The 27,995-nt window shown below is 41.6% G+C and overlaps 4 protein-coding genes across 5 annotated transcripts; 1 reads left to right on the plus strand and 3 right to left on the minus strand.

Moving 5' to 3' along the window:
• Positions 1-4,949: 4,949 nt before the first annotated feature.
• LOC125767733 (origin recognition complex subunit 4) lies at positions 4,950-11,273 on the minus strand. 2 transcript variants are annotated; one of them, XM_049434577.1, is made up of 3 exons: positions 11,001-11,273; positions 9,745-10,928; positions 4,950-5,096 (listed from the first exon to the last, which is right to left on the minus strand). In XM_049434577.1, exons 1-3 carry the CDS (start codon positions 11,190-11,192, stop codon positions 5,090-5,092), a joined length of 1,383 nt encoding a protein of 460 aa, XP_049290534.1. In that variant the 5' UTR covers positions 11,193-11,273; the 3' UTR covers positions 4,950-5,089. The 2 variants fall into 2 exon arrangements, with proteins under 2 accessions (XP_049290534.1, XP_049290535.1); XM_049434578.1 differs by lacking the exon at positions 4,950-5,096 and having other exon boundaries at positions 9,630-10,928.
• On the minus strand, positions 8,416-9,484 carry LOC125767742 (uncharacterized). The gene is made up of 2 exons (XM_049434598.1): positions 9,096-9,484; positions 8,416-9,016 (listed from the first exon to the last, which is right to left on the minus strand). The coding sequence occupies exons 1-2, from the start codon at positions 9,273-9,275 to the stop codon at positions 8,579-8,581; spliced, it is 618 nt and encodes a 205-aa protein (XP_049290555.1). The 5' UTR covers positions 9,276-9,484; the 3' UTR covers positions 8,416-8,578.
• Positions 11,274-13,070: 1,797 nt separating the features above from the next.
• On the plus strand, positions 13,071-15,665 carry LOC125767743 (uncharacterized). The gene is made up of 2 exons (XM_049434599.1): positions 13,071-14,633; positions 14,754-15,665. Exons 1-2 carry the CDS (start codon positions 14,234-14,236, stop codon positions 14,852-14,854), a joined length of 501 nt encoding a protein of 166 aa, XP_049290556.1. The 5' UTR covers positions 13,071-14,233; the 3' UTR covers positions 14,855-15,665.
• A 98-nt stretch (positions 15,666-15,763) lies between these two features.
• On the minus strand, positions 15,764-27,200 carry LOC125767724 (uncharacterized). Its single transcript, XM_049434561.1, has 12 exons — positions 25,910-27,200; positions 23,500-23,932; positions 20,575-20,644; positions 20,440-20,497; positions 19,970-20,369; positions 19,423-19,495; positions 18,909-19,155; positions 18,507-18,809; positions 18,251-18,423; positions 17,720-18,160; positions 17,570-17,644; positions 15,764-17,500 (listed from the first exon to the last, which is right to left on the minus strand). Exons 1-12 carry the CDS (start codon positions 26,276-26,278, stop codon positions 17,011-17,013), a joined length of 3,132 nt encoding a protein of 1,043 aa, XP_049290518.1. The 5' UTR covers positions 26,279-27,200; the 3' UTR covers positions 15,764-17,010.
• Positions 27,201-27,995: the final 795 nt, after the last annotated feature.

The raw sequence follows: 27,995 nt of genomic DNA on the forward strand, positions 1-27,995 counted from the left end.
GATGTATTTATCTAGATTTACTGTATAAGTAAAAATATCATATCACGACAACATTTTCATAACATTTCTACTTGACAAGTAAAACCCTGAGAGGACAATGATTTACAATATCTAGGAGTTCCCGTAACAATAATTCGAGCATCTTGATTAGTTTAATCATTGAAAATTATCTTTGTTATGGTAAATAGATTTTTTCAATAAATTGTTTAATGCAATCGTGACATCGAAGGTATTCTAAAAAAAATAGAAACACAAAGCAATTATCTCCCTACATGGACATATGTAAGTCTTCTTACAATCAAGGATATATATACTTTACAGTTTCTATATCATTAGTTAGTATAAGACATCAATAAGATTGATAAACAGGAATCCAAGCGTTTTAAAATACCTATTTCAAAGTTTTTGTCAAAACGAAGGGTATAAATCAATTTTTTTATTTATAATTAATAATTAATAATAATTAAAATAAATTTCCCAACGTTTTAATTCATTAATAAATTATGTTCAATATATCCGCGTTATGATTAAGCGAGACATTCTTCGTTTTTTCATTTTTATTTATTTCAATTTATAATAATTCGCTCTACCTAAACCGCGTGTACTTCACCCCCACCGGGGGTTGTACTCCCCTTTTTTGGTATTTTCCATCTTTGAAAATGGCCGCAAAATCTTGCCTCGATCCAGCACAACAAAACACGGTGCTGCAGCAGGTCAGCAATGGCAGCTTTCTTACCGTAAAGGCCGTCGTGCGTACGTAGCCTCAGTTTCCTCAAGGCACAACCTTTTTTTTTGTTGTTGCAAAACAGGCGATATGCTAATTTGTTTCCTACCCTGCCCCCCCCCCCCCCCCCCCCGGATACCCTCCCCAAACGGCGGGGGAGATTTACTGGACGGTTGTGCGCAAGCCCTTCGATTGGGCGGTTCACGCTCTAGCGTTTGCATTGGCATGGACCCCGAACTGCAGTTTTCCCGCTTCAGCACCTTCAGCAACGGTCGGCTCGATAGCGTATCATTTACATATTTGATAAGACCTTTTCTGCTGCGTGTGCAGCGCAATTGCATACACATCGGTACACACGCTAAGATGGAATGAGGAAGGAAGGACGGAGGGAATGAGAGAATGGAGGACTCGTTCTAGGTTTTAAGCTCTTGCCTGGTGACTCCTCGTTGGTACCCCAGAGCAAATGGCGAATGAAATCGAAAAACGTCTTGAAAAAAAAACATACAACGAGAATGTATTATCGTTATTGTGCCCCTTCGTCACTTTTAATGCCAAAAGGGGTTTAAAAATTACTTTTATGTACTATTTTTTTCTCTTACTTTCAAGAAAGATAAGATGGTGCTGATTAGATTTTTGTGCTAAAACGCCAAACGAGGTACATGTTCTGGTTTATGGTTGTAAAAGCAAAAAGAAAAGAACCACAAATGAAACATGACGCAGTGGGATATCTTTGCGATTTAAATTGGAAAACAGTTGAATTTAAATTGTGATAAGTGAAGAAAACATTCAGTTACTTTTTAAGTATAAGATATAAGCGTTATTTAATGGCATATTTTATCACTTAAAGGGTTTTATGTCCTTAAAATTTCAGCAGAATTTTAATCATCAAATTCTCTAAAACTCTCGTCTAGAGATATCTTTTTCGTCTCTCAAATACTTTTGTGACTATATAAATATGATTCGATAAAAATATTTACAGAATTGGAATTTGAAGTATTTCTAAACAATACTTGTAAAACTATATCTACAGAACTCCACGCTTCTGCTAGCTTCTTTAGTACGATAAACATCCAATTAAAAAGAGTCTTCCATACTTTTGCAAGAAATCAGAAAAATTAAACAATTGTGATCAGTGTACAATGAATGTTTAGTAAACTTTCACCAAGACGTTATTTTTAATCTGTAAATTTTTATACATTCCAAAAAGTACGATATATAAGCATTGTGTTAAACAATCTTCGGCTTGCGTGAAAATTGGAGTTAAGCGGAACGAATTTGTCTTCTCAATCTCCGACGGTCTTGGCTTAAGATAAGAGAAGGTGCCCTTTTCACGGTTCGGACAAGTAAATGCCTGCCAACCACTGTCTTCCATCAATTGTAGTTCAGGTTAAGTTATAAGCAAATATGCTCTGGATGTACTATATGAAAAAATAGACAATCCCAACTTGGCATTGTAGGTCCAAACTGAGACGAATTTTTGGTACGTTTCGTGAAGAAGTCTGTCTTATAAATACTAACAACGGAGAAATAAATTTGAAAAGTACAAAAAAATAATACATTAGAAAAAATCTTTACATTCGAATGAAGTGATTAAAATTATCAAATAAATTGAATTATCTAGTAAGAAATAATTATGTTTCCGTCTTTCACAAAAAAATATATTTTATTATACAATGATTTGGGAGCTAATACTAATAATTATTCATTATTTTTTCATTATTCTATTCTTCGAACTGTATGATGCGTTTCTATTTAAATGTTTTCTTTTCTAATATTTATGTCTTTGTGTTCAATTTTAAATGTTGCTCTTCTTTTTCAAAATCATACTATTATACATTAAAAATGAATATTTTTTCTTCCACTGTATCAAAAACAAATCTTCTATTCATAATATTAATCCCTTTTCGCTTTCACTTTCGTTAGGTTATAACACTGGACTATTTTTATCGAAACCAAAACTGATCCAGCTAATAAACTTCCGAAAAATATCAAACCCCGTACCTCAATATGCATCAATATGCAACACATATACGAATTTTTTTTAAAGAAATAAATGCAAAAATGCACACAAAAAGCCCCTTTCATCACCAAAAACAAAAACCATCAACACACGCATTCTTCCGAAATCCGAACGATGCATCTCGTTGTTAGCTCACCTTTGAGCATAACCTCCCGATGCCCCCAAAAAAACCATTGAAGGGAAAGAAAGCAAATTTTCTACCGAAAAAAAACCGTACACTGATCGGCAGCTCACGTCAATGCCGGAACACACCAATTTGGTGCCCAATGTTGTTTCTCCATTCCCAGAATCCGAAATCGAAACGAAACGATAATGATATGCTGCATAGAAATGGCTTGCACGTTTTGGTTGCTACTCACTTTTTCCTCCTCCCTCTGCAGGCTCAGGTGGAATGTTTGACCCGTTTTTGTTTTGTGTTTCAGAAGGTGAATATAAAAACCTAAAATAAAACATAAGTCTACCAAACATTCTAACTGATACACCTTTCACAACGAGCAGCAGCAGCCAGAAGCCCTAGAAGTCTAGACGTTCGGCTTTTGGGGTAGCATGTTTGTGGATGAATGTGATTTGCATGTTTTGCTGTTTCAAAACAGCTTTCTTTGAAAACATGAATAAACACGGTGAGTTGGGTGTTTTTTTCGTGAGGATTTTCGAAACAAATTAGCTACCAATAGACTGTGCTCCAGTTCTTTTTCATCTTTCTATTCTAATTTTGTTTTCTTATAGCTTTAACTTTAATTATTGCTTCTAATTTATGGATTTTCTAAAACATAAAATCTAAAATTCATAATTATGGACTTTCTGTTAGTTAATTTCATTTAATTTTTAAAGAACTTTAAGAATTTTTAAGCTTTTTTTTCCTCTATTCAATTTTCTTTCATATCAATATCCTTACCATATGTTCCATCTCAAGCCTTACACACGCTCGGTTCGTGCAATGGAATCGTTTAATCGTTCCCAACACTTTCCACAATTCATTGACACGTGTTTTTTGACTGCCGAACAAAAAAACCGCAGACTTACCACGTGCCGGTTCCAAACAAAAAAAAAATGCATTCCGAATAGCATTTCTTTCTTCCCTTTCGAAACATACCTCCTTATTTAGCCACCCCGTTCCCAACATTACGAACGGTAATGATCGAGCATGATCGAAAGGACGGAATGGTACGGGCATTCAACGAAAACCGAACGATCCAAACAATCGTGCCGCTGAACAACTATCATTGGCAGCATAAACTATCGTCGTTTACCATAAGCGATCATCAACGGGCGGCTGTACGGAATGGCAACCCCGGCAGCCTACCAATTCCGCACGTAATCACATTCAATTTCGTACTAATAAATGTCGATCGTTTTTGCATTAAACGGTGGTCATCGGCGGTGAAACATCCCCATTTATGAAGCACCTTACGATCGGAAGAAGCGGCACAAGGTTGAAGTGCTTCAAACGAAATGGCTTAAAAACCCGGCGCATTAATCGCACTACCGAAACAGGATAATATTGCATTGTAAAATGCGTTTTAAATAACACCAGCAATTGGGATGGTGTTAAAAACACTTTTTATTCTCCCCACCCTCCAGTGAAGATGTGTTCTTTTTCTCTTCTTTATGTTAGGGTATGTTTGATTGAAGTATGATTTACGGTTTAGTTGATGTGATTTTTTTGTTGCTGTCAACAGTGTTGGTTTTTGCGGTGAAGCTGATAAATACATGTAGATATATAATTCCCCTACACAATTTGCTGAACAAAGACAGCTGTTACCGCAAGAAAAGAACTGTGCGTTAAACCACAACGTTCAATTAACGTTAAACCGAAATCATTGCTTCAATTACTTAACGAAAAAATGGGTCTGTATTATAGGGTAAGGATTAAATTAAATCTTCATTTTCACCTTTTTGGTAAAACAAAGTTAATTGTATATCTTCATAGTCACGTGTAATTGAACAGTGGATAATAATATCATAATCTTTAATTTTGCAAATTTCCATTGCATTTTTTTTTTTGTAATCAATTGTTTGTGAAAATTACTTTTATTTACTTGTTCTTTAAGTTAGCACGTTTCACAAAGAAACGATGCATGAATGTGACCATGAAAGGGAAAATCATTTTTATTGAAAAATGATTGATTGAATCCCTTTTTTCTATTCTTAATTTACTACTAGAAAGTGGCTTTTTGTTTCTATTTTGAAATGAATGTTTTTTTTTATAGTGAGTTAATACCTTTTGAAACAATTTAGACATAGATAGTAAAAATAGAAATCTACTTACTTAATTTGTTTTCAGTTACTTACATACTTTACTTAATTCTAGTCCTACGACATGCCAGGCGTCTCCATTGTTGCTATCAATTTCTGTTGAGTGATAAAAGTACAAGAGAAAGGTTTTGTTATAAACAGTAAACCAATTTGAATATGACAATTTAATTTTCATGTAAAGGAATACAAAACCCAAAGGAGTTTTACAAATTATTTGAATTCCACTTAGGTTAGGATTATCCGAAATGTTGCATTACTGTATTCATAACACGTTTTATTATCGTTCGTTTTCATAACCACGATTATAAATAAGGTAAGTTTTAGTAATATTCTTAAATGTTATAGAACTTAGATAATTTTGGTTTACATTTACTTATTCTTTATATTTATTAAAAATTTACTACAATAATGTAGCTATGTATTACAATGCTGAATAAAATTGCAGTATGTTGAATTGGATTAATATCGTGTCTTTCTTTATTTTAATCCTTTATCTTAAATGTGAAGGTGAAATCAACCTCGCAGCCGACGGAACAATTCAGCTTCAGCGAGTCATGTGATATTTAGTACAAATGAAAATTTGCAGTAAAAATATGAAACCAACAATAAATATTTGTAATTCCTGAATTAAATTGCAATAAAACTATAAGTGGGAACAAAATATCTGTAAAGACTTGCAGGTGATTGAGAATAAATTAATCAAAAATATGATTATTGTATTTATTGATTAATGAGCTTCAGTGAATAGCGCAGAATAGCATTTTTTTAAATTTCATACAGTACAGAAACTGTCTATACTTATGTAACTAATAAAGTTAAAATCATGTTTTTTTGTATAGTTTACTACTACTTTCAATTTTTAGTCTTCTTTAATCACATAAAATATATTAAAACCATCTTGTTTAAACAGCACACAACGTAATTTGAATGTGGCACAAATACAGTATTTATAAAATCTTCTTAAACTTCACTAGAACAACGAAGAAACCAAGCGCTTTCTTACGCACGTGTGTTATAACTACGACGGTAACTGTAACCGTAGTTCATTTTGTATACAAGCCACGCCTTCTTTTCCAAAATGTTTCACCACTTACAGCTCTTTTGATATGCATTTTACAACGCGGAAAAATATGGTTGGGATTATTGTAATTTATCGATTTTATTACTACAAATCATTGCTATGATATTATACTTTTAGCATTCTTACATGTTAGGATATAATTTAACAAAACTTATATTCATTCTGAGCTGTAAAATGAAGATTAGTAAAATTTCCAAACCGGAAACACGCTTTAAATATTTTAAACGAATGCCAAATGCATTACTCACAAAGTTCTAAACCCAAATATATTGTTTTCTTTCCGCCATTCTAGAAAAGCCAAGAACGAACGCACACTCTTTACGGTAGACAATTTGTCTGAGCCCATCGGGGTAACATGACTCGGTCACTTCAAGGCAATTGGTCAGCTTTACCCTGGCAGCTGTCACAGTTCGCGTTGGTACGGGTCGCAACGCACTGCACCAACCGTGCTTAATTGCAAAATCAGTGCCCCCCGGGCAATAATACCGAGAACCTTCCCCCTCGACTGGATCTGGATTCTACGCGACGCTCCACTGCCACAAACCTAACCAATTATAGACCCTGGTCTGCGACGACTGGTGACCGCGTCGGCAGTAGCACGGCCAACCGTATTTGCCTGCGGGGTGCATTTCTGTGCGGTTTCCGAAATCGTCGCAAAAACCGGAATGGGGAGTGCATAAAAAAACACAAACTCCATCTTACTTCTTGCGGCAGCATCAGGTTTGTGAAGAATCGGTAATGAAGCAAAAAGCAGGAACAGAAACAACAGCAATGTGTGCTCATGTTGGTGGTTGGTGGTTAGCGCCGTGGCTGCTCGGGGCGGTCTAGTGGATCCGTCCGGGCGCGCTATCGGGAGCAACGAATCGACACGGCACCGATGACAGTGACACTTGGGTGATCGTGCCATTCGGAGGACCCAGCGACAAGAACCCAGAAGGGGCAAATCGTTCTGTACAGTTCTCATGACCAGCCAGACCTAGAGAGCCGGGTCAGAGAGGTGGTAAGTTGATACAAACGGGCCAATTTTCTGCAGAAACAACAAAAAAATGGAACATTTTTTTATTCCTTTCTTCCTCGTCACTCGTCACAGTTCGTGCAAAACTGTCCATTCGTCAGTTTTCTTAAGCTACTTGCATAAACCCGTGTCAAACACGCCACAAATTGGCTATCGATTAGATAAAAGGATGTTACGAGAAAATTAGACAGTTCATTTGATTGTAATGTATTATTTCTTGATGGTACTAATTCCACAGTTTATCGTACAGTAGAATGGTTTGAATCATTCAAATAGTCACAATCAATCAACGAAGTGCAGGAAGTGATGTAAGGACAGTTGCGTCACTACAATTTCAAATAAAAATTGTTCAATTAGACTCTTGTTGGTAAGACCTTTACTTTAAATAATTCATTTTGTGTACTTCTTACCGTTTGCAGCTTATATAACGCATCGAAAATAAATAAAGAGCAACAACGGTTAACAATGGTTAACGATCATGTGGATGTGAATACACTTCGACCACTTTCGATAGTCGAACCAGAAATTTTGATCAATTTAGTTATACTTTTTCAAGATAGAGGTATTGATCAGTATGGGAGTTTCATTTGTAATTGTAAAAGAGTTATTTACCAAAATTTTAATGAATTATAATGCGTATGTTGATCGTCTCACTTCTATAATAGTATACACCGATCATCTTGCGATCAAGTCTAACCAAATGATTAGACAAAATCTACAGATTCTAGTTACTAGATTCTAGTTACATCAAGCTGTTCCGGATGTGCGTTAGTACGTAAGTCCATGTGAGCGTGAGAACGTGAGTACGAAAATCAGTGTGAGCGTGAGAATGAGAGTGCGTAAGTCCGTATGAGAGTGAGTGCGTAAGAGCGTGTGAGCGTGAGAATGAGAGTGCTTAAACCGTGTGAGCGTGAGAATGAGAGTGCGTGAGACCGTGTGAGCGTGAGAACGTCTTAGTAAGTAAATCCGTCATAACATGAGTACGTAAATACGGAAATCCTTGAATGTGTGAGTACGGGGATGCGTGAGCACGTGACTACGCTCCAACAATTATTTACAGTGGATGACCTACACTTTTGACGGCCCTAATAGGACGTTTGGAGTGTTGATTGTTTAGTTTAAAATGTGTCCTCTGTACCAGATGGAATCCAGGGTCTTATCCAAAAAAAAACTAAAAAAAACTGATGAAACGATGTAAATATTAATATTTTAAACGCGAGATGATTTATATAAAAGGTTAACAAGAAGTATATAATTTTTAGTAGAAGCTGCATGAACAATATGTCACCGATTTAAATTTATTATATAAGTATCTCGTCTTTATGCATTGAACAACACGATGTATCTTTATTCAACGTACACTCATACACACACACAGTAAAATAGTATAATGTTCCGTACGCCCATCCGGTGCATTTCTAACCATTCCATTTCGTGTGATTTATCCACTCCAATTTGACATTCGTTTTGACCGGTGATGGTTTACTGCTGATACTCGATACGTTCCTTGTTCGGATCCGATCTATCCAACCGATACATGTAAGCACGGCTGCTGGCCGCATTTATCTCGTTCCGATCGAGTGGAACATACTGGATCAACTCATCGCCATGCTCACCGAGCATCTTTTTCAGCTGCTGCACCTCCTTGTCGCGTGCGAGTGAGCCAAGCTTTTGCAACAATTCGGGATCTTCTTCGAGGGCTTCATCCAGTACCTCCCAAGAGATGAACTTTAGATCGGACCCAAAGAACAGATCATCCGACAGGATGTCAATGATGTGGTTGAGATCGAGCGGACGAATCTTTTTGTACGATTTACCCATATCGTCCGGAGTAAGGGAACCTGCCGTGGGACGCTTGGACGTTTTCATGTACCGCTCGAACCAACTCGATCCATTCTCGTCGGGGGTTGATGCTTCCATCTGGAATTTTTTGGAAGTGAAACAAAGGAACATAAGAAGACGCCAAACTGAGCACAACAGTACCATCCATCGCACGTACGTGAAATCCTCCTGCACGTCGACCAATTCTTGGCACACTTTTCGACTGCTTGAGGAAAAAGTTTTCCAAATCGCCACGCCTGCCAATGCGGGGCACACTTTTGGAAAGTTTGATAAAGAATCCGGGCGATTCACTACCGAATGTGCAGTAGATAAGGGCAAAGAAGATAAGCAGCTTCATTGTTAAAATGCCTTTGCTTTCCGAGCCAGAGTTGCACGAATGGCCCTACAGTAAGACTGTCTATTCAACACACCATCGGAATTGTATTTATATCCTCCTTTCTGTCCACAACCAACAGTTCATCGTTCCGGGCCCGTATCAAATTATGCGGATGCAAATGAGCTGCTATGCCCCGGTGCAGTCGACAGACGCTCCTTTTTTTGGATGATACAAGAGTTTCCTATGCGTAAGCATGTTTTTCGTGTTATATCGATTTTCAACTCTTCACCAGACGATTACAAACGCCATTAAAACATATGTATCGATTAATCTTTCGTTTCTGTGCCATTCAGCATTCATAATGCGTTTCCTTCAATAAAACAAATTAAATTCTTATTTCTCATAAATTCTTGAAGCGTTTCCTTACTGTTCTTGTTGCATTGCTAATAAATAATGGTTTATAATTTATTTCAAACGATTTCACACTTACACGAGCGAACTCTGTTCCCACTGGCTGACTTCGGTTGGCAAAAGCTGTGTACGCTGGACCGCCTGATGTATTTGTCCGTGCGTTAGCAGCAATCGATGAATCTGGTATTCCTTCTGTACCTTCGATAAGCTTCCACCCGTTGCCAGTGCGATAAATTCCAGCTGTTTCAAGTGTTCGAATGCTTTCAACACAACTGGTCGCTCGATCCCTTTCATGCTCGAGCTACTGTTGGCCCACTTTGCAAAGCGTGTAAGAATCATCTCAAAGTTAAATGGTTCTCGATCATAAATCTCCGAATGGTGCTTCATTGCAATGATCAGACACATCTCGAGCACTGATAGTCCCGAAAGCAGTTTCACTTTATCGTCCGACTCATAGTTCTCTCCTAGTTGCTGAATTGATTCAACGGTAATACTGGGATGTTCCTCATCCAGCTCGTCAACCAGCTCAAACAGGAGCGTTCGAAAGGGTCCTTCTAGTACATCGTATTCATACATCCGACGCAGCACCGTTTGTACATTATCATTTTTCACAAGCTTATCGATTTGTCGATTCCATTGCGTAACCCATTTCGATTCAAAGCTAAACTGTCTCGGATTAAACAGATTGCGCAGCAGTGTGAATTCCTCATTGTTAAGTGCCTCATCTGGAATGGATGGATGTTCGGCGTCAAACTTGCGCAACTCCTGCTCGGTGGGAAGCTTTAGCAGACTTTCAAACAATTCCAAACGTCCATCGAAATCATCTTCATTCGGGAGGAGAAATATTTGCCGATGAGAGAAGCGTGATTTAACACGTTTTTCCAGCAACTCGACCACATCCAACCGTGCCGTAATGCCAAGCACACAGATCGGTGCCTGGGCGGACTGTGCAACATCGAACAAGTTGTACAGCAACGTTTGGTTGTGATGCGAGCAGAACAGATCAAATTCTTCCAGCAGGAAGATGACACTTTTCGATTTCTTCCTATCACCCGCCTTGAGACACTCGAGTAAGAAGGCTAAATTTTCCGCAAATGATCCAAACACCTTTCCGTCCACGGCATTTTCGAGATTCATTTGTGCGGTTGCAGATTTCAGGGCTAGACGATCGTCGATGTGAATCAATCCGTTCAGATACACGATCAAGCTGTTGCGGTGGAACGTTTTTGTAGCAAGCAGCTCGGCCAACACGGATGTTATGAGCTAAAGTTGGGAAGATACTTGTATTATTGCGTTTCCTCTCAAATAAACCATTGCTGGTAGATGTATACTTACGGTAGTCTTTCCGATTCCTCTCGGGCCCAACAGTAACGCGCTGTTCGATTCACCATGTTCTGCGGTGCGCTCTAGCAGATCGTGAATATTTTGCCTTTCCGCTTCGAAACCGTGAAACGAAGCACGATCGGTGAGAAGGCGTGATTTGAGAAATTTGCGCGTGTTTCCCACAGCGTCTCTAGCGTCCGGCATTGCTTTTTTTGTGCGTTTTACTGGATTTGTGTATTTGATTTCGTTTTGCTTGTAAACAAACCTACGGTCGTTGTGACATTTGGCGCCAAAATGTGATTTTCGTTCAAAAATGAAATGACAGTGGTTTCGTTAAAATTTTCAAAATGCATTTTCTGGTGCATTTTGTTAATTACAATACCAAGTACTTGCAAGAAAGCTTAATAATAAAAGGATTATGTACATAAAACTTTATGGAAGTAATTTACGGATTCAAGAAACCTAAATAAAGCTATTTGTTATTTGAAAAACAAAACAAATTCTTTCGATGAGTTCTGTCGGAATAACAATTCTATTAAGTTTTCAACCCGCCGGTATATCCACCTTAGATCTCCAACGCATCATTTGACAGCCAACGTAGCAAAGAAAAAAAATAGAAAACATTTTGTCTACGTGTTTTGAAAGCGTAATCTTATCAACAACGGCAATATCAATCGAATAATATCGAACCGTAAACAAATTTCTGTGCTAGGTAAACAGATACCGTTTCTTAAACATTGATCAGCCGGTCATATCCACTTGCATGAAACGTTAGCAATAATGTGCGTCTCTTTTCCTGCAGCCGATTCCGTTTGGACCGACAGCAAAGAGCATCAAGTATTAAACAATGGTTGAACTCAGTTCCAGCACTGATCCGTTCCAGCATGGATTCCCAAATGCTGTCTTTATCATCCCGGCAATTGTCGTGGTGGGACTTGGTGGTATGTACCGTACAAATAGTTAATAGTTGCGTCTAGATCTACTGCACGGCATGTCTCAGGTTAATGTCACTATTCCGACCGGTGTATCATTTAGTGTGGGCCGGTGCAATAGTACAATCTTCAATGCACCATTAAAACGTGTATTAAACATTGGTTAATTTTAGTCCGAATAATTCCTATCGAGTAGAATAAGTACACTTAGTAAGTCATCAAAGCTTATAGAACTGAATATGGAAGACGGAAGGGTCAAACTAAAGTGTATCTAATCGGTGTAATTTGCTATTATACAGTACGGATTATCTTTATCTCAAAATTAAACAATAAAATAGAGCTGGTAGATAAGATTTAATAAAAAATAATCCAACATACCGCTCGCAAGGTTGAAATATTAATGTTAAGTTCACTTTTAGCATTAATTCAACTCATTAAGTCGATGCGCTTACAATTACGGTGTACGCACTGACCTTGAGAGTATAACATATTGTACAAATGGTTCCTTCCGATGCACCTAAGATAGTCGTCAATATTCTACGCATCCCTCCAGCATTACCATGATTAGCGCTTCAATGATGCAATTGGTACCACATCATCTGCTCGTGTGCTAAGTCGCCGTACACAAACGAAGGTAATTGTTATCAGCTTCGAAGGCTCCATTTCTGCTTCAACCTGGACCCATTGCTTTCGGTCGCCCAATGCCTTATCTGAGCAGTAAGCGTTTGCCATTCGATCCATTAAAACCTCCTGCCGGCGAGAGATCTCCGTCGTTTTTTTTGTTTTTACCGATTTTTTTTGCGTATCCCGGTGTACCTTGTGAAGTTCGGCCAACATGGGAGACGTGGCAGAAGAACTGTTTAACGCGATGGGTTCCGAAGGTGCTGTACCGGCCGATGGTGCAGTACCCGGTGCGGAGAATCCATTCAATCCGGATGATTTTAAAATGCCCACCATGGAAGATTTTCTCAGCATGCTCGATAGCATGGACAATCTGTCGGATGAGGAAAAGGAAGAGCTAAGAGCCGGCGTACTACAGAATTCGATGCGTCGCAAGCTGCAAGCGGGTCTGTCCGATTATTTCGTGTTCTTCATAATGATTTCGATCATGCTGGCCGTTTTCGGTAAGATATGTACAAATTCTTAATTTGACTGCAACTGAGATCGTCGCCCCCGAGTCATGTGCGTTTTTTGTGTGCTTGTGTAGTTTCTCTGGAAGCAAAGCAAATACAAACTGTTTAAACAACAGTCGAACCTTTTTTTTTTGGAGACAAATCGCAACCGAATGAGAGTTTGAAGCAGGTCTGCTAGTTTGATTTTAGTAACCGAATCGGTTACCTCGGGTAGTGAAATAATAAAACAAAGAAACAAAACCCGTTCAAACAATGGAACCAACGAAAGCTTCGCCCGATCTTAATCTGAAGGAAATTCTTGCCAGCGTGACACCAGAGCAACGGGCAGAATTTTTAAAATCGTATCAACAATTGCAAATGCTTCCCGGTCTGATAGAAAAGATGCGTGCAAAAGCCCTGAATGATCAACTGTTTTACAGAAACGTCTTTTTCTTCGGTGCCATCTTCATCGTGCTGAGCGTGTTCGGTAAGAAGTAATGCGAATGTTAACGAACATAACAACAGAGGCGTACAGACAGAGGAAACCTAGCAAATGAAACACGTTCAGCGTCTGGTCACATTAGCTAATTTGCTTGTTGCCCTGGTAGACTTGGGGTAGTTTTCCAGCAGGTTCCCGGCTTTAGTTTCAAGTGTGGCTTTCGCACGTTTGTTATCTGCGATAGTGCAACGTCGCTTTATATACATGATGGGTACGGTGCGTTCCGAACACGCGGTGTGACACGTTAGCACCTTTCGTGAATCCACTGTCGGTCAATATTTTATTACGGTTAAGGAAATTCCCATCGGAAGGGGACAAGTGTGAAGGTGGTGATCGTGTAAAGGGCAACGCGTGGTCTCTAGCTTGGAGATACTCACTTTGGCCACGTCACTCACACGACGGGTGACGACTTATCGAGTGATAAGCAACGGGTTTTTTTTCCTTTTTTTTTCGCTGCTCTATTGTTGATTGTACACTATCGCGCGTTTTTTTATCTTCATCATCTTTACCATCATCCCCACCCGACGGAATCGATGTTGTCGGTGGACAGTTTTACCAAGCTTTTGCCACCTGTTTATTAGTGTACGGGTGGGTCTGCTACTGCTGTGAAGGTTTGTAGCAAACGAACGAGATAACGAACGTGTAACGTGCGCTTTATCGTGGCAGTCGTCCTTAGTTCTTGTTCTGCTGCATCTCATCAACATGACGGCAGCCGACTATGAGGAAAATCCTTTCGTCGAGGCACTTACATCCGATGCACTCAGTGAGCTACTGCAGGATGATGAGAAACGATCGCTGGCACAAGAGTTTCAGGACAATTTGCGAACACTGTCCGAAATGTTCGTTAACCTGTCGGAGGACGAGAAGCGCCAGTTTGCGAAACAGTTTAAGCGCAAGTTTGTGAAATCGTTATCACAGTTGAGCGAATTTTCCAAACAGAAGAAGATCGTTCAAAGTGCACTGGGGAAGGATGATGAACCAGGCACGGTGGTAGAAACGATTGTCAAAAAAGTGCCCTTGATGGATATACTTTGGACCGAACAGTTCGGACCAACGCCCTTAGGGTATGGGCTTATGGCAGGTTTACTTACACTCGTAATTGGTGAGTTGCGTTCGGATTGGGGATGAAGCAATTGTATCGATCGACGATAAGAACTTGATTAAGCGTTAAATGAAGGATCGGCAATTACAATTACTAAACCGCTATACCCTTTCTTTGCAGCATTCTTTGGCTACAAGCTGTACCTATCGCTCACGGAGAAGGAACGCAAGCGCGAGGAAAAGCTAAAGGCAAAACAGGAAAAGGGCAAAAAGAAGAAATGATTCCCTGCCGTTGGGAGTAACACAACCACTGGCGGCAACAGTGATCGCGCATCACGTCGAAATCATCAGAGCCAAAAGCAGCAGCTGGAGCCGTCAGTGAAGCACAAACATTCCAGAGGAAAAAGACTTGGCAAGGCCTAGCGAATCCATACCGCGTAATAATTCAAATCGGGCACGGGCACGAGGAATAGGAAAACAGAGCAAGATAAAAAAAACAAGAAGAGAAAACACTATATTTATCGACCGATTGTTAGTCCCCGTTTTGCAACAGATATATGTATATTTACTCCGATAGCGATAGTGATCATTCCCTTTTAGCCCGAATCCCCCTGGGAGCGACGTTGTAGTTTCCGCTTTCCCGGGAAGACTGTCCCGTTTTTTTTTTTGCCAGCAAATCGTTCCCTTACTAAGGTTTACTCCAAATCCTGTTCTTCAGTACTATTGCCGTAAAACACAATCTAGTACAACGTTCTAAGTAGCAGCTATAAGTGTGTTCGACATACCGATCAATATATCTTCTTTAGCCCAACGACACAGGCAATCATAACCTGTCTGTCAATACAGATACAGATCCGCTAACCGTTCCGATCATTCAATTTGTAGAACAATAGCGAAGGGAAACGCTTTTTTTAGTTTTGAATAACAGATTACTGCAAGGGACAATTGCGACATTTCAATTTACAATCCTTCTGACACAGTAGTAGCAGTGGAATACGAAACGCAATCAAGTTGTGTGTGTTTTCTCGTTTATGTGCAAGATAATATATTTTATATAGAGAATGGAGAATGCGAAGAAGCAGAACAAGGTAATCACTACGTTTATATTGAAGAAATATAAATAATGTTTCAATGAACAACATTGTGGTTAGACGTTTTGTGGCGAAGCAAACGCAAAAAGAAAGAACCATCTTTACAATAAACAACAATATTCTTTATTTACAGAACATTTCCTAGTCGTTTCATTTTGTCAACTTCTTTCCCTACGAATAAGTGTTTTGTTTTGTTACAAAAATTGCACAATAGTAGCATTGTAAGGCACCGCTTTTCATCGATCGAACGCGTTCAAACGATTTTTTTCGCTTTTCATTTGCAAAAGCAAACTGTCCAGCTTTACGTTGTGAAAGATCTTTTTTTTCTTCTCTAAATAGCCACACCAAAAATGGTTTGTTTTTCTGATTGTTTTTTTTTAAACGTTTTGTTTCTCTATAAAATAGGTAAATCATTTTAACATTTTCATTGCCCTGTACGATCATTGACACCATGTACGATCGTTGCGCTCTTTAACTTATACGATATTACGTTTCGTACACGAAACACGTGTTTTTTTACGATTCAATAATTAGTTATAATGTACATAAAAACGACAGTTAAGCAAATAGTGTCATAACGTTAAAAATGTTCCGGACCTGCATGTTATCGCCTTCAACTCTAGACAAAAAAAAGAAAATAATCCAAACTACTGACTAACTAAGCTGCTTTGTACTAATGTAGTGTTTATGGATTTTGTTGTATGTAAAACAAACGCATCCGATATTCTTCTACCAGTGCAAATATCGGTGCATTATAACTCGATCACGTTTCTTGCACTTTACCACATACCACAAACGCAAGTGTATCTTCAACTCCCACTCCTCACTGTGCTAAATGCTTTGAGTGTACGAACCAGTCGTAGATCTTATGTTCATCTTTTGCTTCACATCCACATCACACGCTGGATGATGGGTATAGTGGATGAAAGACGTAATGAGTAGTTGAATAAAACATTCATTACAGTACACGACCCCTGAGTGGTGTCTATCCGCAACGCTACGATCGCGCTTACCACCGTCTATTCCTCTTCCTTTTCAGCAGTACCGAGCAATATCATGCTTACGGATTTATGATCATCCATTTCCCAATCCTAGAGGGCTTGTTTCTCTCTATTCACCTTTTTGCACCATACATACACACTATCACTAGGCGCTGCCGTAAACGACTTAACCGAACGTAGATCCAGATTAAAATATAGCATACGAAGAGAAAAAAAAACATATACCTAAATGATAACCTTTAAAAATAGGTTACTCTACAGCTAATGGGTAAAGTTGTCCGCTTCACTAAACAAACAAAAAAAAAAGCTCTTATCCAATATTCTCTCTTACATACACGCAAACCACTCAGTTCGCATCGTCATCGATCGAACAATCGCCTGCAGTCCCCGTTACACTGTGGACGGCTTTCATCAGTATGTTTCCGTTTGGTTTCAGCTCGAGCTGAAACAGTGTCTCGTCCTTGATATTGTTCAGCACATCCTCCGTCAGCAGCACCTGTATGCCGTTCGGGCCCTTAATAAGCAGCTGCAACTTTGCAATGCCCGATGAGGACGAGATTGGTGACGAAGGGGATGGTACGGATAGCTGCACACCGGAACCGGTACCATTGGCGCCGGGATGTTTCCCACTAGTACGTGTACCAAATGTGCCACTCCACAGTGCCGCATCGGACGTGGTAGAGTTGGGCGTATTGAGCGCATTGATTGCTTCTAGAAAGCCGGGAATTTTCGACAAATTTTGCACCAGCTCCGGGATGGTGTTCGAGTGCAGATAGATGGCATGGTAGATGTTAGTTTGGAAGCTTACGTAGATGGTCAAACGTGGCGTTATGGCTCTGTGGAAAGGGGAACGCTGTTAATTAGCAAAAATTGTCCTCACTAAACGCACGCTTCCAAATACTCACTTCGAATGGAGAATGTTAAACATCCGTATACCATCGGCAAGGCCACAAATTTTGCAAAGATCCTCCTTGGACATTCTGTTAAATAGTGAGATAAGATAAAGGTTAAATATGTTGCTGTTAACTTCGTAACTCTAATTATCATCATCTAACCTTAACAGATCCGAACCGGAAAACTGTGCGAATGTTTTCGCGTACGCCGACAACCGGTGGACGGCCAACCATTGGGCCAATGTCCCCGGGCTCGTTTCCTTCGTAATGGTCGGTACGTAATCGTCCAGTTCGCTCGGTTGCTGCGGAGAAAGCACACCACCCATCGGCTGATCGCCCAGCGGCGATGCTTTGCAGAGTCCGTTCGTTGAGCTTACGTTACTGATCCCAACCGGATTGCTCTGTACACCGGCGGCGGCAGCGGCTGCCGCAGCAGCAACAACCATTGCGGCCGCTGCCGTCGTTGTCGTCGTCGTAGGGTTTGCCCCGGGGCTAACAACGTTACCACCGTTACACAGCACACTCGACATAATGTTTTCGAACTTGTTCAGCTGCCCCGGTGAGCTTGGACCGGCCAACAACGGCGACACGTTACGCTTAATGCTGCGAAGAAACGACGAGCGAGAAAGAAAATGTTTATCACCATTATGTTGTGGTTTGTCTGTCTTAGGGCTGATGTATTGTTACACTTACTGATCGGGACTGAAGTTGCCACCGAGCGGCGTAATGACTGAATCGGTCGTAATATCCGTCAGTATTGTACAGTCACAGCTGCGCTGATATTTCTCCTGCTCCGCGACCGGACGCTTGAGTATTTTCTCACGATCCTGTTTGTGTTTACGATCGGCTCCTTTTAATTTGAACACCTGCGGGGGGAGAATTTCCAATTTTAGCAAAGCAGCTATTCCGGCATTGTGTGGCGAGTTTTGTTGTCCATCCCGACCCTTACCTTTATTTGACAAGCCGCCGCATGGAGTGGTCTAATACCGTCTTTATCGTCTATACCACCAGCCACCCCATTGCTGTTGCCATTATGAATCCCATTAGTATCGATGTACGTTTCTACCTGTATCCGGAACGGGACACCCTTCTCGCCGCCGTGCTTTTTGGGGGTAAATTCCGTTGAAATGCAGTTCACCTTTACGTACACGCCGACCTCCTTCATCGGGTCCCAAAACACCTCGATCGTGTTCAGCAAGTTACTGCTAGTAGGCTGAACCTGCATCAATCCATACGAAAGAGGAATGTCGACCTGTGTGTGGGTTGGAAAATAAAACACCAAAAACCAGACGGAAACTCATCAGCTTTTCAGGGGTGCGACAGAAATAGTAAATACGGCGATCGGGCTTACATCCAAAATACGTTCCCCGGGTCGGGACGCTTGCCACAGCTGCATCTGTTCCCGCTCCATGTACTGTAGCCGACGCTCGTGGAAGCATATCTTGATAATACTCTTCAGAATCTTACCCCGGAACGGGGACAGATCGCCAAGCTTCTTCAGCTTGATCTCGTAGCTCTGGCCCTGGTTAAGGTAGGTGAGAGATTCTTCGTTGTTTTTCGTTGCTATCGAGGTCGCGGCTGCTAGCACGTACTGGAACCTGTTTTTGGGAAGGACAACTAGCTTTAATACAGAAATGATCGACACAGTGTGCTAGGTACGATTGCAGTTGATCGTAACACATTTGCATACGAGATACAAGGCTATGCAGAAAAAAAGTCGTTGATGAAGAAAGAGTTATTGATGAAAGTGTAGAAAATGTGTTTTGATTTTCGTTAGCACGAGCTCGTCACAAAATTGTTCAATCAAATACAAACATAATGTGGCACATAAGTTGGTGGTGATGACTATTTGTACGTCTACGTACCGATTGTGATCGTCGTGTGTTTTGTCACTGCGTACCGTTGATAGCGCACCATCCTGTTGCAGCTGCAAAATGCCTGCAAATGTAGATACAAAAAAAAACATCAGTGATTGATACTCAAACCAAATGAAATGAAGCTTCCGAAGGTTATTAGCACCGATGAAGCACCTACAAAACCTGTCTAATGAAACGTGTACACACATACATGTGCGCGTTCACTTAGGTGCTGCTCAAGCTCGGCATAATCCATTATGTGGTATAATGTGGGATTTGAATTAATAAAGAAAATATCTAACACCTGACAACAACTGCTAACAAATGCTATCGTAACCGGCTCCTGCCCTAGCGCTTGAGCGATAATTTACATGTGCGTGATAACTTGTCAGCTAATCGAGATTGAGTGGTACATGGAGTGTATGTCACTGTTTGTGCATAGTTTCTAAATTTAATCTTCTAACAAATCGGAAAACGCCACACACGCCGTATCAAACTGGGTGCGAACGTGGTGGCTTGGTGTTTGTGAAAGTGTTAATGCCGAATTTCCACATACCTCCACCGGTAGGATCATTTTCCAATCGGTTGCTTTGCAGGAAGCTCTGAAGATTGCTCAACCCGGCACCGATAGGCGTTCCGTGATGATCGCTGCTACTCATCAAACTCTGTCCAGCACCGTTCATAGAGCTTTGACCCTGCTGTTGCTGATGATACTGAACCACCTGTTGTTGTTGCTGCTGTTGGTGAGTGTTTGCACCATTTCCACTGTTGGTAGGATTATTGACACCACCACCTAACGATTGTTGCAAACTGGAAGGTGCGTGGTGTTGCGTTTGCTGCGAATGATCCTGAGAACTTGCTGCTTGCTGATGCAGCGATTGCTGTTGGTGGAGCTGATGCTGCTGCTGTTGATGAGCAGACTGTGAGTGTTGTTGCTGCTGTTGAGGTTGTGGAGGCTATAGGAAGATGAAGAATATGTTGCCATTACTCAGTACATCATGAATGGTACGGTTCCTCTTCACTTACCTTCTGTGGAGGTGATGGTAGTTCTTGTTTGAACACTGGAAAATTCAACAGTGAGTCACTGCGAAGAGAAAGAGTGAAGAAATTATGCATTAGAATCTAACAACTTGTCAGTAATCATTGCAACCTAATACCTACCTAATATATCCGTTACTGGACAGCTCGTTACTGAGGTCCAAATCAAGATCATCTGCCCATCGCATACTTCCTGTGAGGTAGAAACATTGGAGAAAATAAACATTAGTATTACTGCTATCAGACAACGTTTCACCGGAGTGCTAATCTCTATATGTCTGAGGATCCTGCACGATCGGGAGCAAGAAAATCGTATGATCACCTAGTTCATTGTTGTTGGTCGTACCGTTACAGGTGGTGTTTGTGCCGAGATTATTACCATTGCCGATGTCGTTCCCATTGCTGGTGCTGTTGAAGCACTTTAACCGTTTCCGGACGTAATCTTTGTCCATTGTATCGCCACCGAACCCGTACGTTTCACACATTTCCGTAACCGACGCGGCGTGATCCTCCACCGAGATGGATGTTTTCCCTCGCGAGGAAGAAGCTGACTGAAGGTGTCTCTGTATGCAAGCCCGGAGAACTCACGTTGTGTGGCACGGAACTACTATAGGCTATCATGAAAAAGCATCGACGCATCGAGAGTATTTCCACTGTTCGTTCCAGGAGGCACTCACACTTGACTGGCGCTTAAATGGTGGCAGGCTTACGGAGCACGACAGCAGTGTGCGGTTTACACGTCCAATTCAGGGAGCAACTCACGGCACAGCAACAGTAGTGTGTGCTCCCGTTTTCAAGATGTTAGGTTCACTTTCGTCAACCTCAATCCTGCCACCACACAGATATGGGGTGGGGACAGTAGGCAATCGCGAGCCCTTGTTAATCCACCATTACCAGTGCTGCTCGCCGTGTTTCGCTTGCGTACATTCTTGTCGGTACACAATTTTGCCGTTCAACTTCATCACCCGGTGTAAATGTGATGACGCGATTCCCGAACCTCTCGTTGATATGGCTACTACTGGAGTATAAACAACGAGCGCGCTGTTGGTTGGTTAATCCCATAGGCAAACAGTAAATATTCCCCGGACCATTACAAAGATCGTAACAAGGTTGTGGCAATCTTTCAGCCTTCGTGTACGTCTAACCAGCGTGACAATGGATCGAGCAGCTTGAACAGATCAAATGGCTAACAACTTCCTGCCAATAGGCACACTACTGGAACCTGGAATTCTAGTACTACTGTCTCACATGATCTCAGCTGATCTTAATTAACATATGATCACTTTCGCGATCACATCACTCACTTCCACCGGATTCGATTGGTCGCTTTCACAAACAAAATCTTTGCGCCATGTACGATTGCGGACAGTAAGCACAAATACACATCACGGAGTAGACTCATACTACACTTCCTACAGCTTCTTATCGATCGTACACGATCACACAAAGTCAACGAGGATCACAAAATGGAACGATGATATTCTGTTAGCGATGCACACAAATACACACACAGAAAAACATCCCTTGCTGGCAGCACTATCAATCGTCCAACGAGGGACAAATCACTGTTACAGTGCGTTACCTCGTCTTGTACGTAAAGCGTCGCGTTGTTCGCATTGTAGGTGTATGGAACTCATCCCCGCGGGTCGGCCAAATTTCAAACACTCCCTCCTTCCACTCCGTGGGGCAAAAAAAACCGGACGTGGCCAGGTCTCGCACTGTCGCAGCTGTTTGTCGAAATACTTATCTTGATAAATTTACACTTTATCAACAGCAATAAATAAATCAAAAACACACTGCCTCGGGGCGGACCTGGCTGAGGGTAGGCTTACTACGAGCAGGTTCCTCCGTATGTGCTTGCTTCCCTTAACATGAGTAAAATAACAGATAGATAGATACAGCCACAAATGGTTTCTCTGCTCATTTGAAGCAAAGCAAAGCTGTTTGAATTGAGCCTAGTTTTTGGTTGCAAACAATTCAATCCGACATTGAGGATATTGTACACTTAAGCAATAGCAGTATGTTTCGGGGGTTCTTCATTCGTTTCACTTTGTTATTGTATTTCGTACCACTCGTCTAGACGAAAAACTCCACCATAGTAGCACTCGAGTGGCAGTGGCACTCTTGACTGAGGATTCGAGTGGTCAACGTTTGGAGCAAATCATCAACGCCATCGTTATCAGCTGCTGGTCCCAAGCAGCACCAACCGGTGCGCTAAGGCGGCTGTCAGCGATGCCTTCATGACGTAAAGTTGACCTTTTGCATCCAAAAGAAGAGGAACGCATTACTTCCTTGCTGTGTGTTAGTACTATAGGCTTGTACGCTGTTGTTTCTTCTATTGCTTCTACACGCCGATCATATTTGCTGCACAACCGTACCAACATATACACGCGCACAAATCATCGTAACCTTCATCAAGCAGAGCGAGTGGATGAATAAAATTTCCTGCTTCCAATGGCTTATCGGGGGTAGATTAAGATGGTTGCCCCAGGGGTCGAGAAGAAAATAATGGCAACTCATTCCCGTCCATCACACCGGTCATCCGTTGAAGCGTAATCGGATGTTCATCCGATTCATTTCGGAATCGAAAAGGGATGCTTCTAACACGATCATGTACAAGATCATCTATCTACTATACATCGATCGATCATAGCTCATTCAGGTACAACAGAAATCAACACGGTGGTGATTTCTGTGCGTCAGCACACATATTTGCATACATTACGCTACAATGAAATTTTTACTAACCGGTTCTATATGGCTATCCTCCTATCGACAAGCGGTTACCAGGCCCTAACACGGCACTCTAGACATCATAATAATGGTGCTATTTTATTCCTCCCTCATATGAATTGACTCGAGACCAATACAAATAAAAATAAACGATCATCAGACTAGTCACCTATCTCATACTCGATACTCATTCAGAAACGCACTAGACGAAACAGTGAACGGCTGTTTTATCTTTTATCATACCTTTTTTCCCCGATACAATGCTTAATTAAAAATAAAATGAAATAATTACCGCACAGTGGACGTGACACTTACCCTTGCGACGTGCGTCACGCTCCTTATCGATGTTGGCGATCTTCGTCTCGGTTCCATCGGTGTCCTCCTCCTGGGGTGACATCCATTCCATCCGACGCTTCCGGCTGGGCAGTATGGCGTTGTTCATGTACATGCCGCCATTGTCCTGTTGCTGCGGCTGCTGCTGTTGTTGCTGCTGCTGTTGAGATGTTACTGGAGCAACAGCTCCAGCCGCTCCTGTAGCGACGGCGACTGCCGTTACGGTCGTCGACGCGTTCGTCGTATCGTTGGCACCACTGCTCGTAGCGATCGTGGTGTGCATCTTGTTGTAGTCGATCGGCCACGGTTCCTTCGAATCGGGCGGCGAATCGACAAAGTTATTCTGGTAATCCTGGAAGTTGTTCGGCGATCCACTGTACGTGTCCTCGTTGTCCAGATTGTAGCCGGGAGAAATCTGTACGACAAAAGCAATAAAAGGTAATTAGTAGTTCTCTTGCAAGAAAAGCTGGGAACACTTTCATACCGGCATGCGATTAAGAGGTATATTAAAACGATATCAGCTGATCGCGCTCCCAATAGGTTATTGTGCAAGCAATTCAAACAATCGATGCTTCGTAGTTTTGTTTGCAAAATACAAACGCTGAATTCAATCCCAACCGGTTCTTACACAATTTGACACTAGGTCAGTAGGAATCCAACATATACCTGTCTGTTGGCGATGAGAAAAGTAGGATATTGCTTCTGTTTTTTTTATGACCTTATAAGAGAATATTGGTACAGCTGATGGATTTGTGCTAATCCTATCGCTGGTAGAACATTCTACGTCGAACTTTGAAGCGGATAAATGGGGGTTGATTATACAGCTGGCAGTAACTGTGTTAACTCCATAAGATCCATATCCGGGTGCTGCCCGTTTACGTGAATTGTACTTGCAGAATTACTTATTAAAAATTTGATTTCTTTTACTACCGTCATTGGTCAGTATTTCCACAAATAATTTCTACACATTGTTAAGCCTAGTGGCAGATATATGTATTAATAAATAAATAATTAAATAATTTAAAAGACGGCTTTTGTGACTAATTTCATGCCACGGTATCGCGCCCAGTTTGTATATTTTCCTATTTCGTACGAGATGACAACCATTCCGCAGCACAAATGCTCGTATTGTTCGTGTTCCGATATCAAGGCCAATTTGTGTGTGCTACGACTGATAAGCTGCCTAATTTATGACATTCTGAACTTGCGTTTATTGACCTGTTTCCAGTTTGTCAAGTTGTTTGTTCTTCTTTACCTTCAATTTTGCAGAAAAATGAGTGGCCAATCTAGATATAGACACGGGTGATTTTTCTTTTTTTGGCGAACATTATCAATGGACCGATACTGTCAAGATTATGGTACTGTGAGATGCGATGAATCTAGATGCTTCTGTAAGCACATTTATGGAATGCGCAAAAATGGGATTGATGTAACAATTTGTGTTGGAAAACCGAAATCGATACCGTGGTTAGAAACAGATGAGCACAGCATTTTCCATTGTCGCTTGAATTGTTGTTCAAAGGCGTAATGAATCATTGACAGTGAAGTGTCCTAGTCGTACTGTCTATTGCATGCAGTATGCGATAGCGGTATCGACCAACAAAAGGAACCAAATAATCAGCATTCTACGCTGAAACCACACCGGAAACATGCACTCCACATATTTTTCTCACTCTCTTCTCCAAATGTTTGTGTCTGGTCATTTCTGTTTCAGCAAACACAGCAAGTACTGTGATTAGTAGGACTTTATTTCGAATGTTACAGAATGGTTCTGAGTTTCGAAACAAAACTTTCACGCAAATAACGCATTCTTCAACATTGTCTTCATCCCGATCGTGGTTAGTTTCAAGCCATAGGCGTTGACAGTCCTAATCTCTTGCCACAAATAACAAAAGACCTAAGATAAGATAGGGCTCACGCCATAATGAAACCTCCATTTAGACTGTTGCAATGGGCGGATGAGCAACCGAGGTGTAGTAGCAAAAGAAATTAAAAGAAGCGAGAAAAAATACTGCATGTTGGCGTTATGAGGGCCTTGGTCAAATATAATGATCGATTAAATGAGAATCAAGGATAGGGTGTCGGTGTGCTCAAGGAGTAAAAATAACCAAGAAGAATTAGCAACCCTATCAGAGCATGAACAAGGCCACAAGAGAATTATTAATCAGATCTATGCAGACCTTGAAACGATCGTTCATTTCACATGCAGACGATCTTGCGAGCTTGTTGTGCTGTCTGTACGATCATCTGATGTCCTGGAGACATCTTATTCTCCCCACGTCCCAGAAAAGGGGGTCCATCGTTCGCTTTATGGTAAGCAACCATACCGTCGAAGGATAGCAGGCTCCCCCACCCAATACCCTTAGCAAAGCGAAATGTCGTCTTCGGTTACCTGCTCGAAATCCTGCTGTCCCTGACGCCGGGCCGGTTGTTGCGGTGGCTGCTGCTGATCGTGCTGCTGTTGGTACTGGTAGGGACCGGAACTTCCGGAGTATTCCATTTGTTCGAACTCTTCCTCGAGCGTGCGGCTCAACAGATGAAAATCTAACGCGTCCAGCTGTTGCTGATGGTGGTGCGTTACGTCGTTACGGGTTCGCCCACCGCCGCCGGTTCCGCTGTACCGTTGCTGTAGCGTTTCCGGTCCCTGTCCGTACGCGGGAAAGAGTAGCTGTGGCGGATGATGGTGATGATGGTGATGACTATGCTGTTGATCGAAGGGACTGTTGCATGGATTGCTCAACAGTGATATGACCGTCGCCATTCGCGTAAATCAACGCAAAAGCTTATGATTTTTCGAGCTGTCCAATTGACGATCGTGTGTAGTAAAATCTTGTTTTACGTTCCAAATTTTACCTTCACAAAATGAACGGAAGTTCAGCACGATCTACAGCTTAACAGATTAAAGTTGTAAACTTCAAATTGGTAGATTTTTGTTCGCCCCTCAGGTGTCACTGCTAGCATCTACATCGTGGCCATGTACACAGTATACTTAAAAGCTAACGATCGCAAACACCGGCACTGCGTAACGCTTTGTAACGCACTCGCGTTTAGTAGGCACACGCACCTTAGTAACTCGCGTGCGAAAACTGCAGCTTGAGGCACAGAATGTCAAAATAGGGAAATGCCCTTTCGTCGATCGCTCGACTGATCGTGAGTGTGCGTGATGTTAATGTTACGTTAGTAACGCAACGAGAGAACCGCAATTTGATGCGACTGAATTTAGCTGACACTACCGAGACGTCTTCAATTATGGATGTTGGACTGATGGGTGGTAAAACTTAAGCAAACACCGTTTTACGCATTAACACATCTAACGTTAAATTTAAAACAAAATTGTTCCCACTCTATTTCTTTTCAGTTTCTTTTTTGTAACTGCACTACGATTGTTTTTTTTTTTTCTTTTCCTTTACCGCAACTAGATCTCGTCGTTTTAGCGGCAGCGCATTAGTGTATGTTTTGTGTGTCAATATATATATTGAGGTACATATATGTTTAATGGCGAAGATCGAACAGAACGGAAGGGCAAAGCCAAAAAGGATGCGTAACGGACATCCGGTTCGGGGACATACACGAACTAAACACACATTCGCACGCTTGTTTTTCCGCGTCCACACTTCGGCACATTTACAGACACACGCACACACCCAGGCACGGCCGCGTGCGGTTTTCCTTCCCGTGGGCGAGTCAGTTAGAACATAACGAAGAACGAATTGTACAGCTTCTTGATGCCGGTGGTTTCGCGCTGACGGTGACTCTGGAGCAGTGGATTCTCAATCTCTATCAGCATCTTGTTGACCATGTACGATGGTACGATGCTGCACGGTCGCTTAATGATATCCTGCTCCATAAGGCACATACACGCGCAAACGAGAATTACTGCTGGTTAGTTGGCGAATTGTTCACTACTGCTTTGGCCACTCCACTTTAAAACCCGGTCCTCCGGTGAGCTTTTCCTCGGACGCAATTTTCGATTCGCGACTGTAAACGGTTTGCACCCCGAAATGTTTGCTGCCACGTTTCCACCCAACAACGTGGAAATTCGGTTTCTACGGTACACGCACACTTTACCAGCTGAACGATCGTCGCGGTTAGCGATCGAGCTTGTCACGGATTTTAATAACTTTCACCCAATCGATGTGGGACACACTTTTTGGACCGATAGTCGCATTAAACAGGAACACAACCCACACGCTGCTATGCTTCACTTCCCAACCAATGCCTGCGTATCGTTTGCCGATCAATCTGAATATGTAGCGCGAGCGAAAAATAAACGCGCCTGCACGGGACGACGTTTGTTTCGTAACTAAAAAAGCGAACGACCAGCAACACTCGACCGGTCCGGCGAGACCATTAATAGTTGTGTGACTGCCGTACAGGGTAGAAATCGTCGATGAAACTCGGCTGCTTGATACCGCGACCAACACGACCACTAGGTAGGTAAATGTGCGTCGTCGAACCTGTTGTCGTCCCAAACGGTA

This window comes from Anopheles funestus, chromosome 3RL (genome assembly GCF_943734845.2).
Source record: "Anopheles funestus chromosome 3RL, idAnoFuneDA-416_04, whole genome shotgun sequence".
NCBI classification, from domain to species: Eukaryota; Metazoa; Arthropoda; class Insecta; order Diptera; family Culicidae; genus Anopheles; species Anopheles funestus.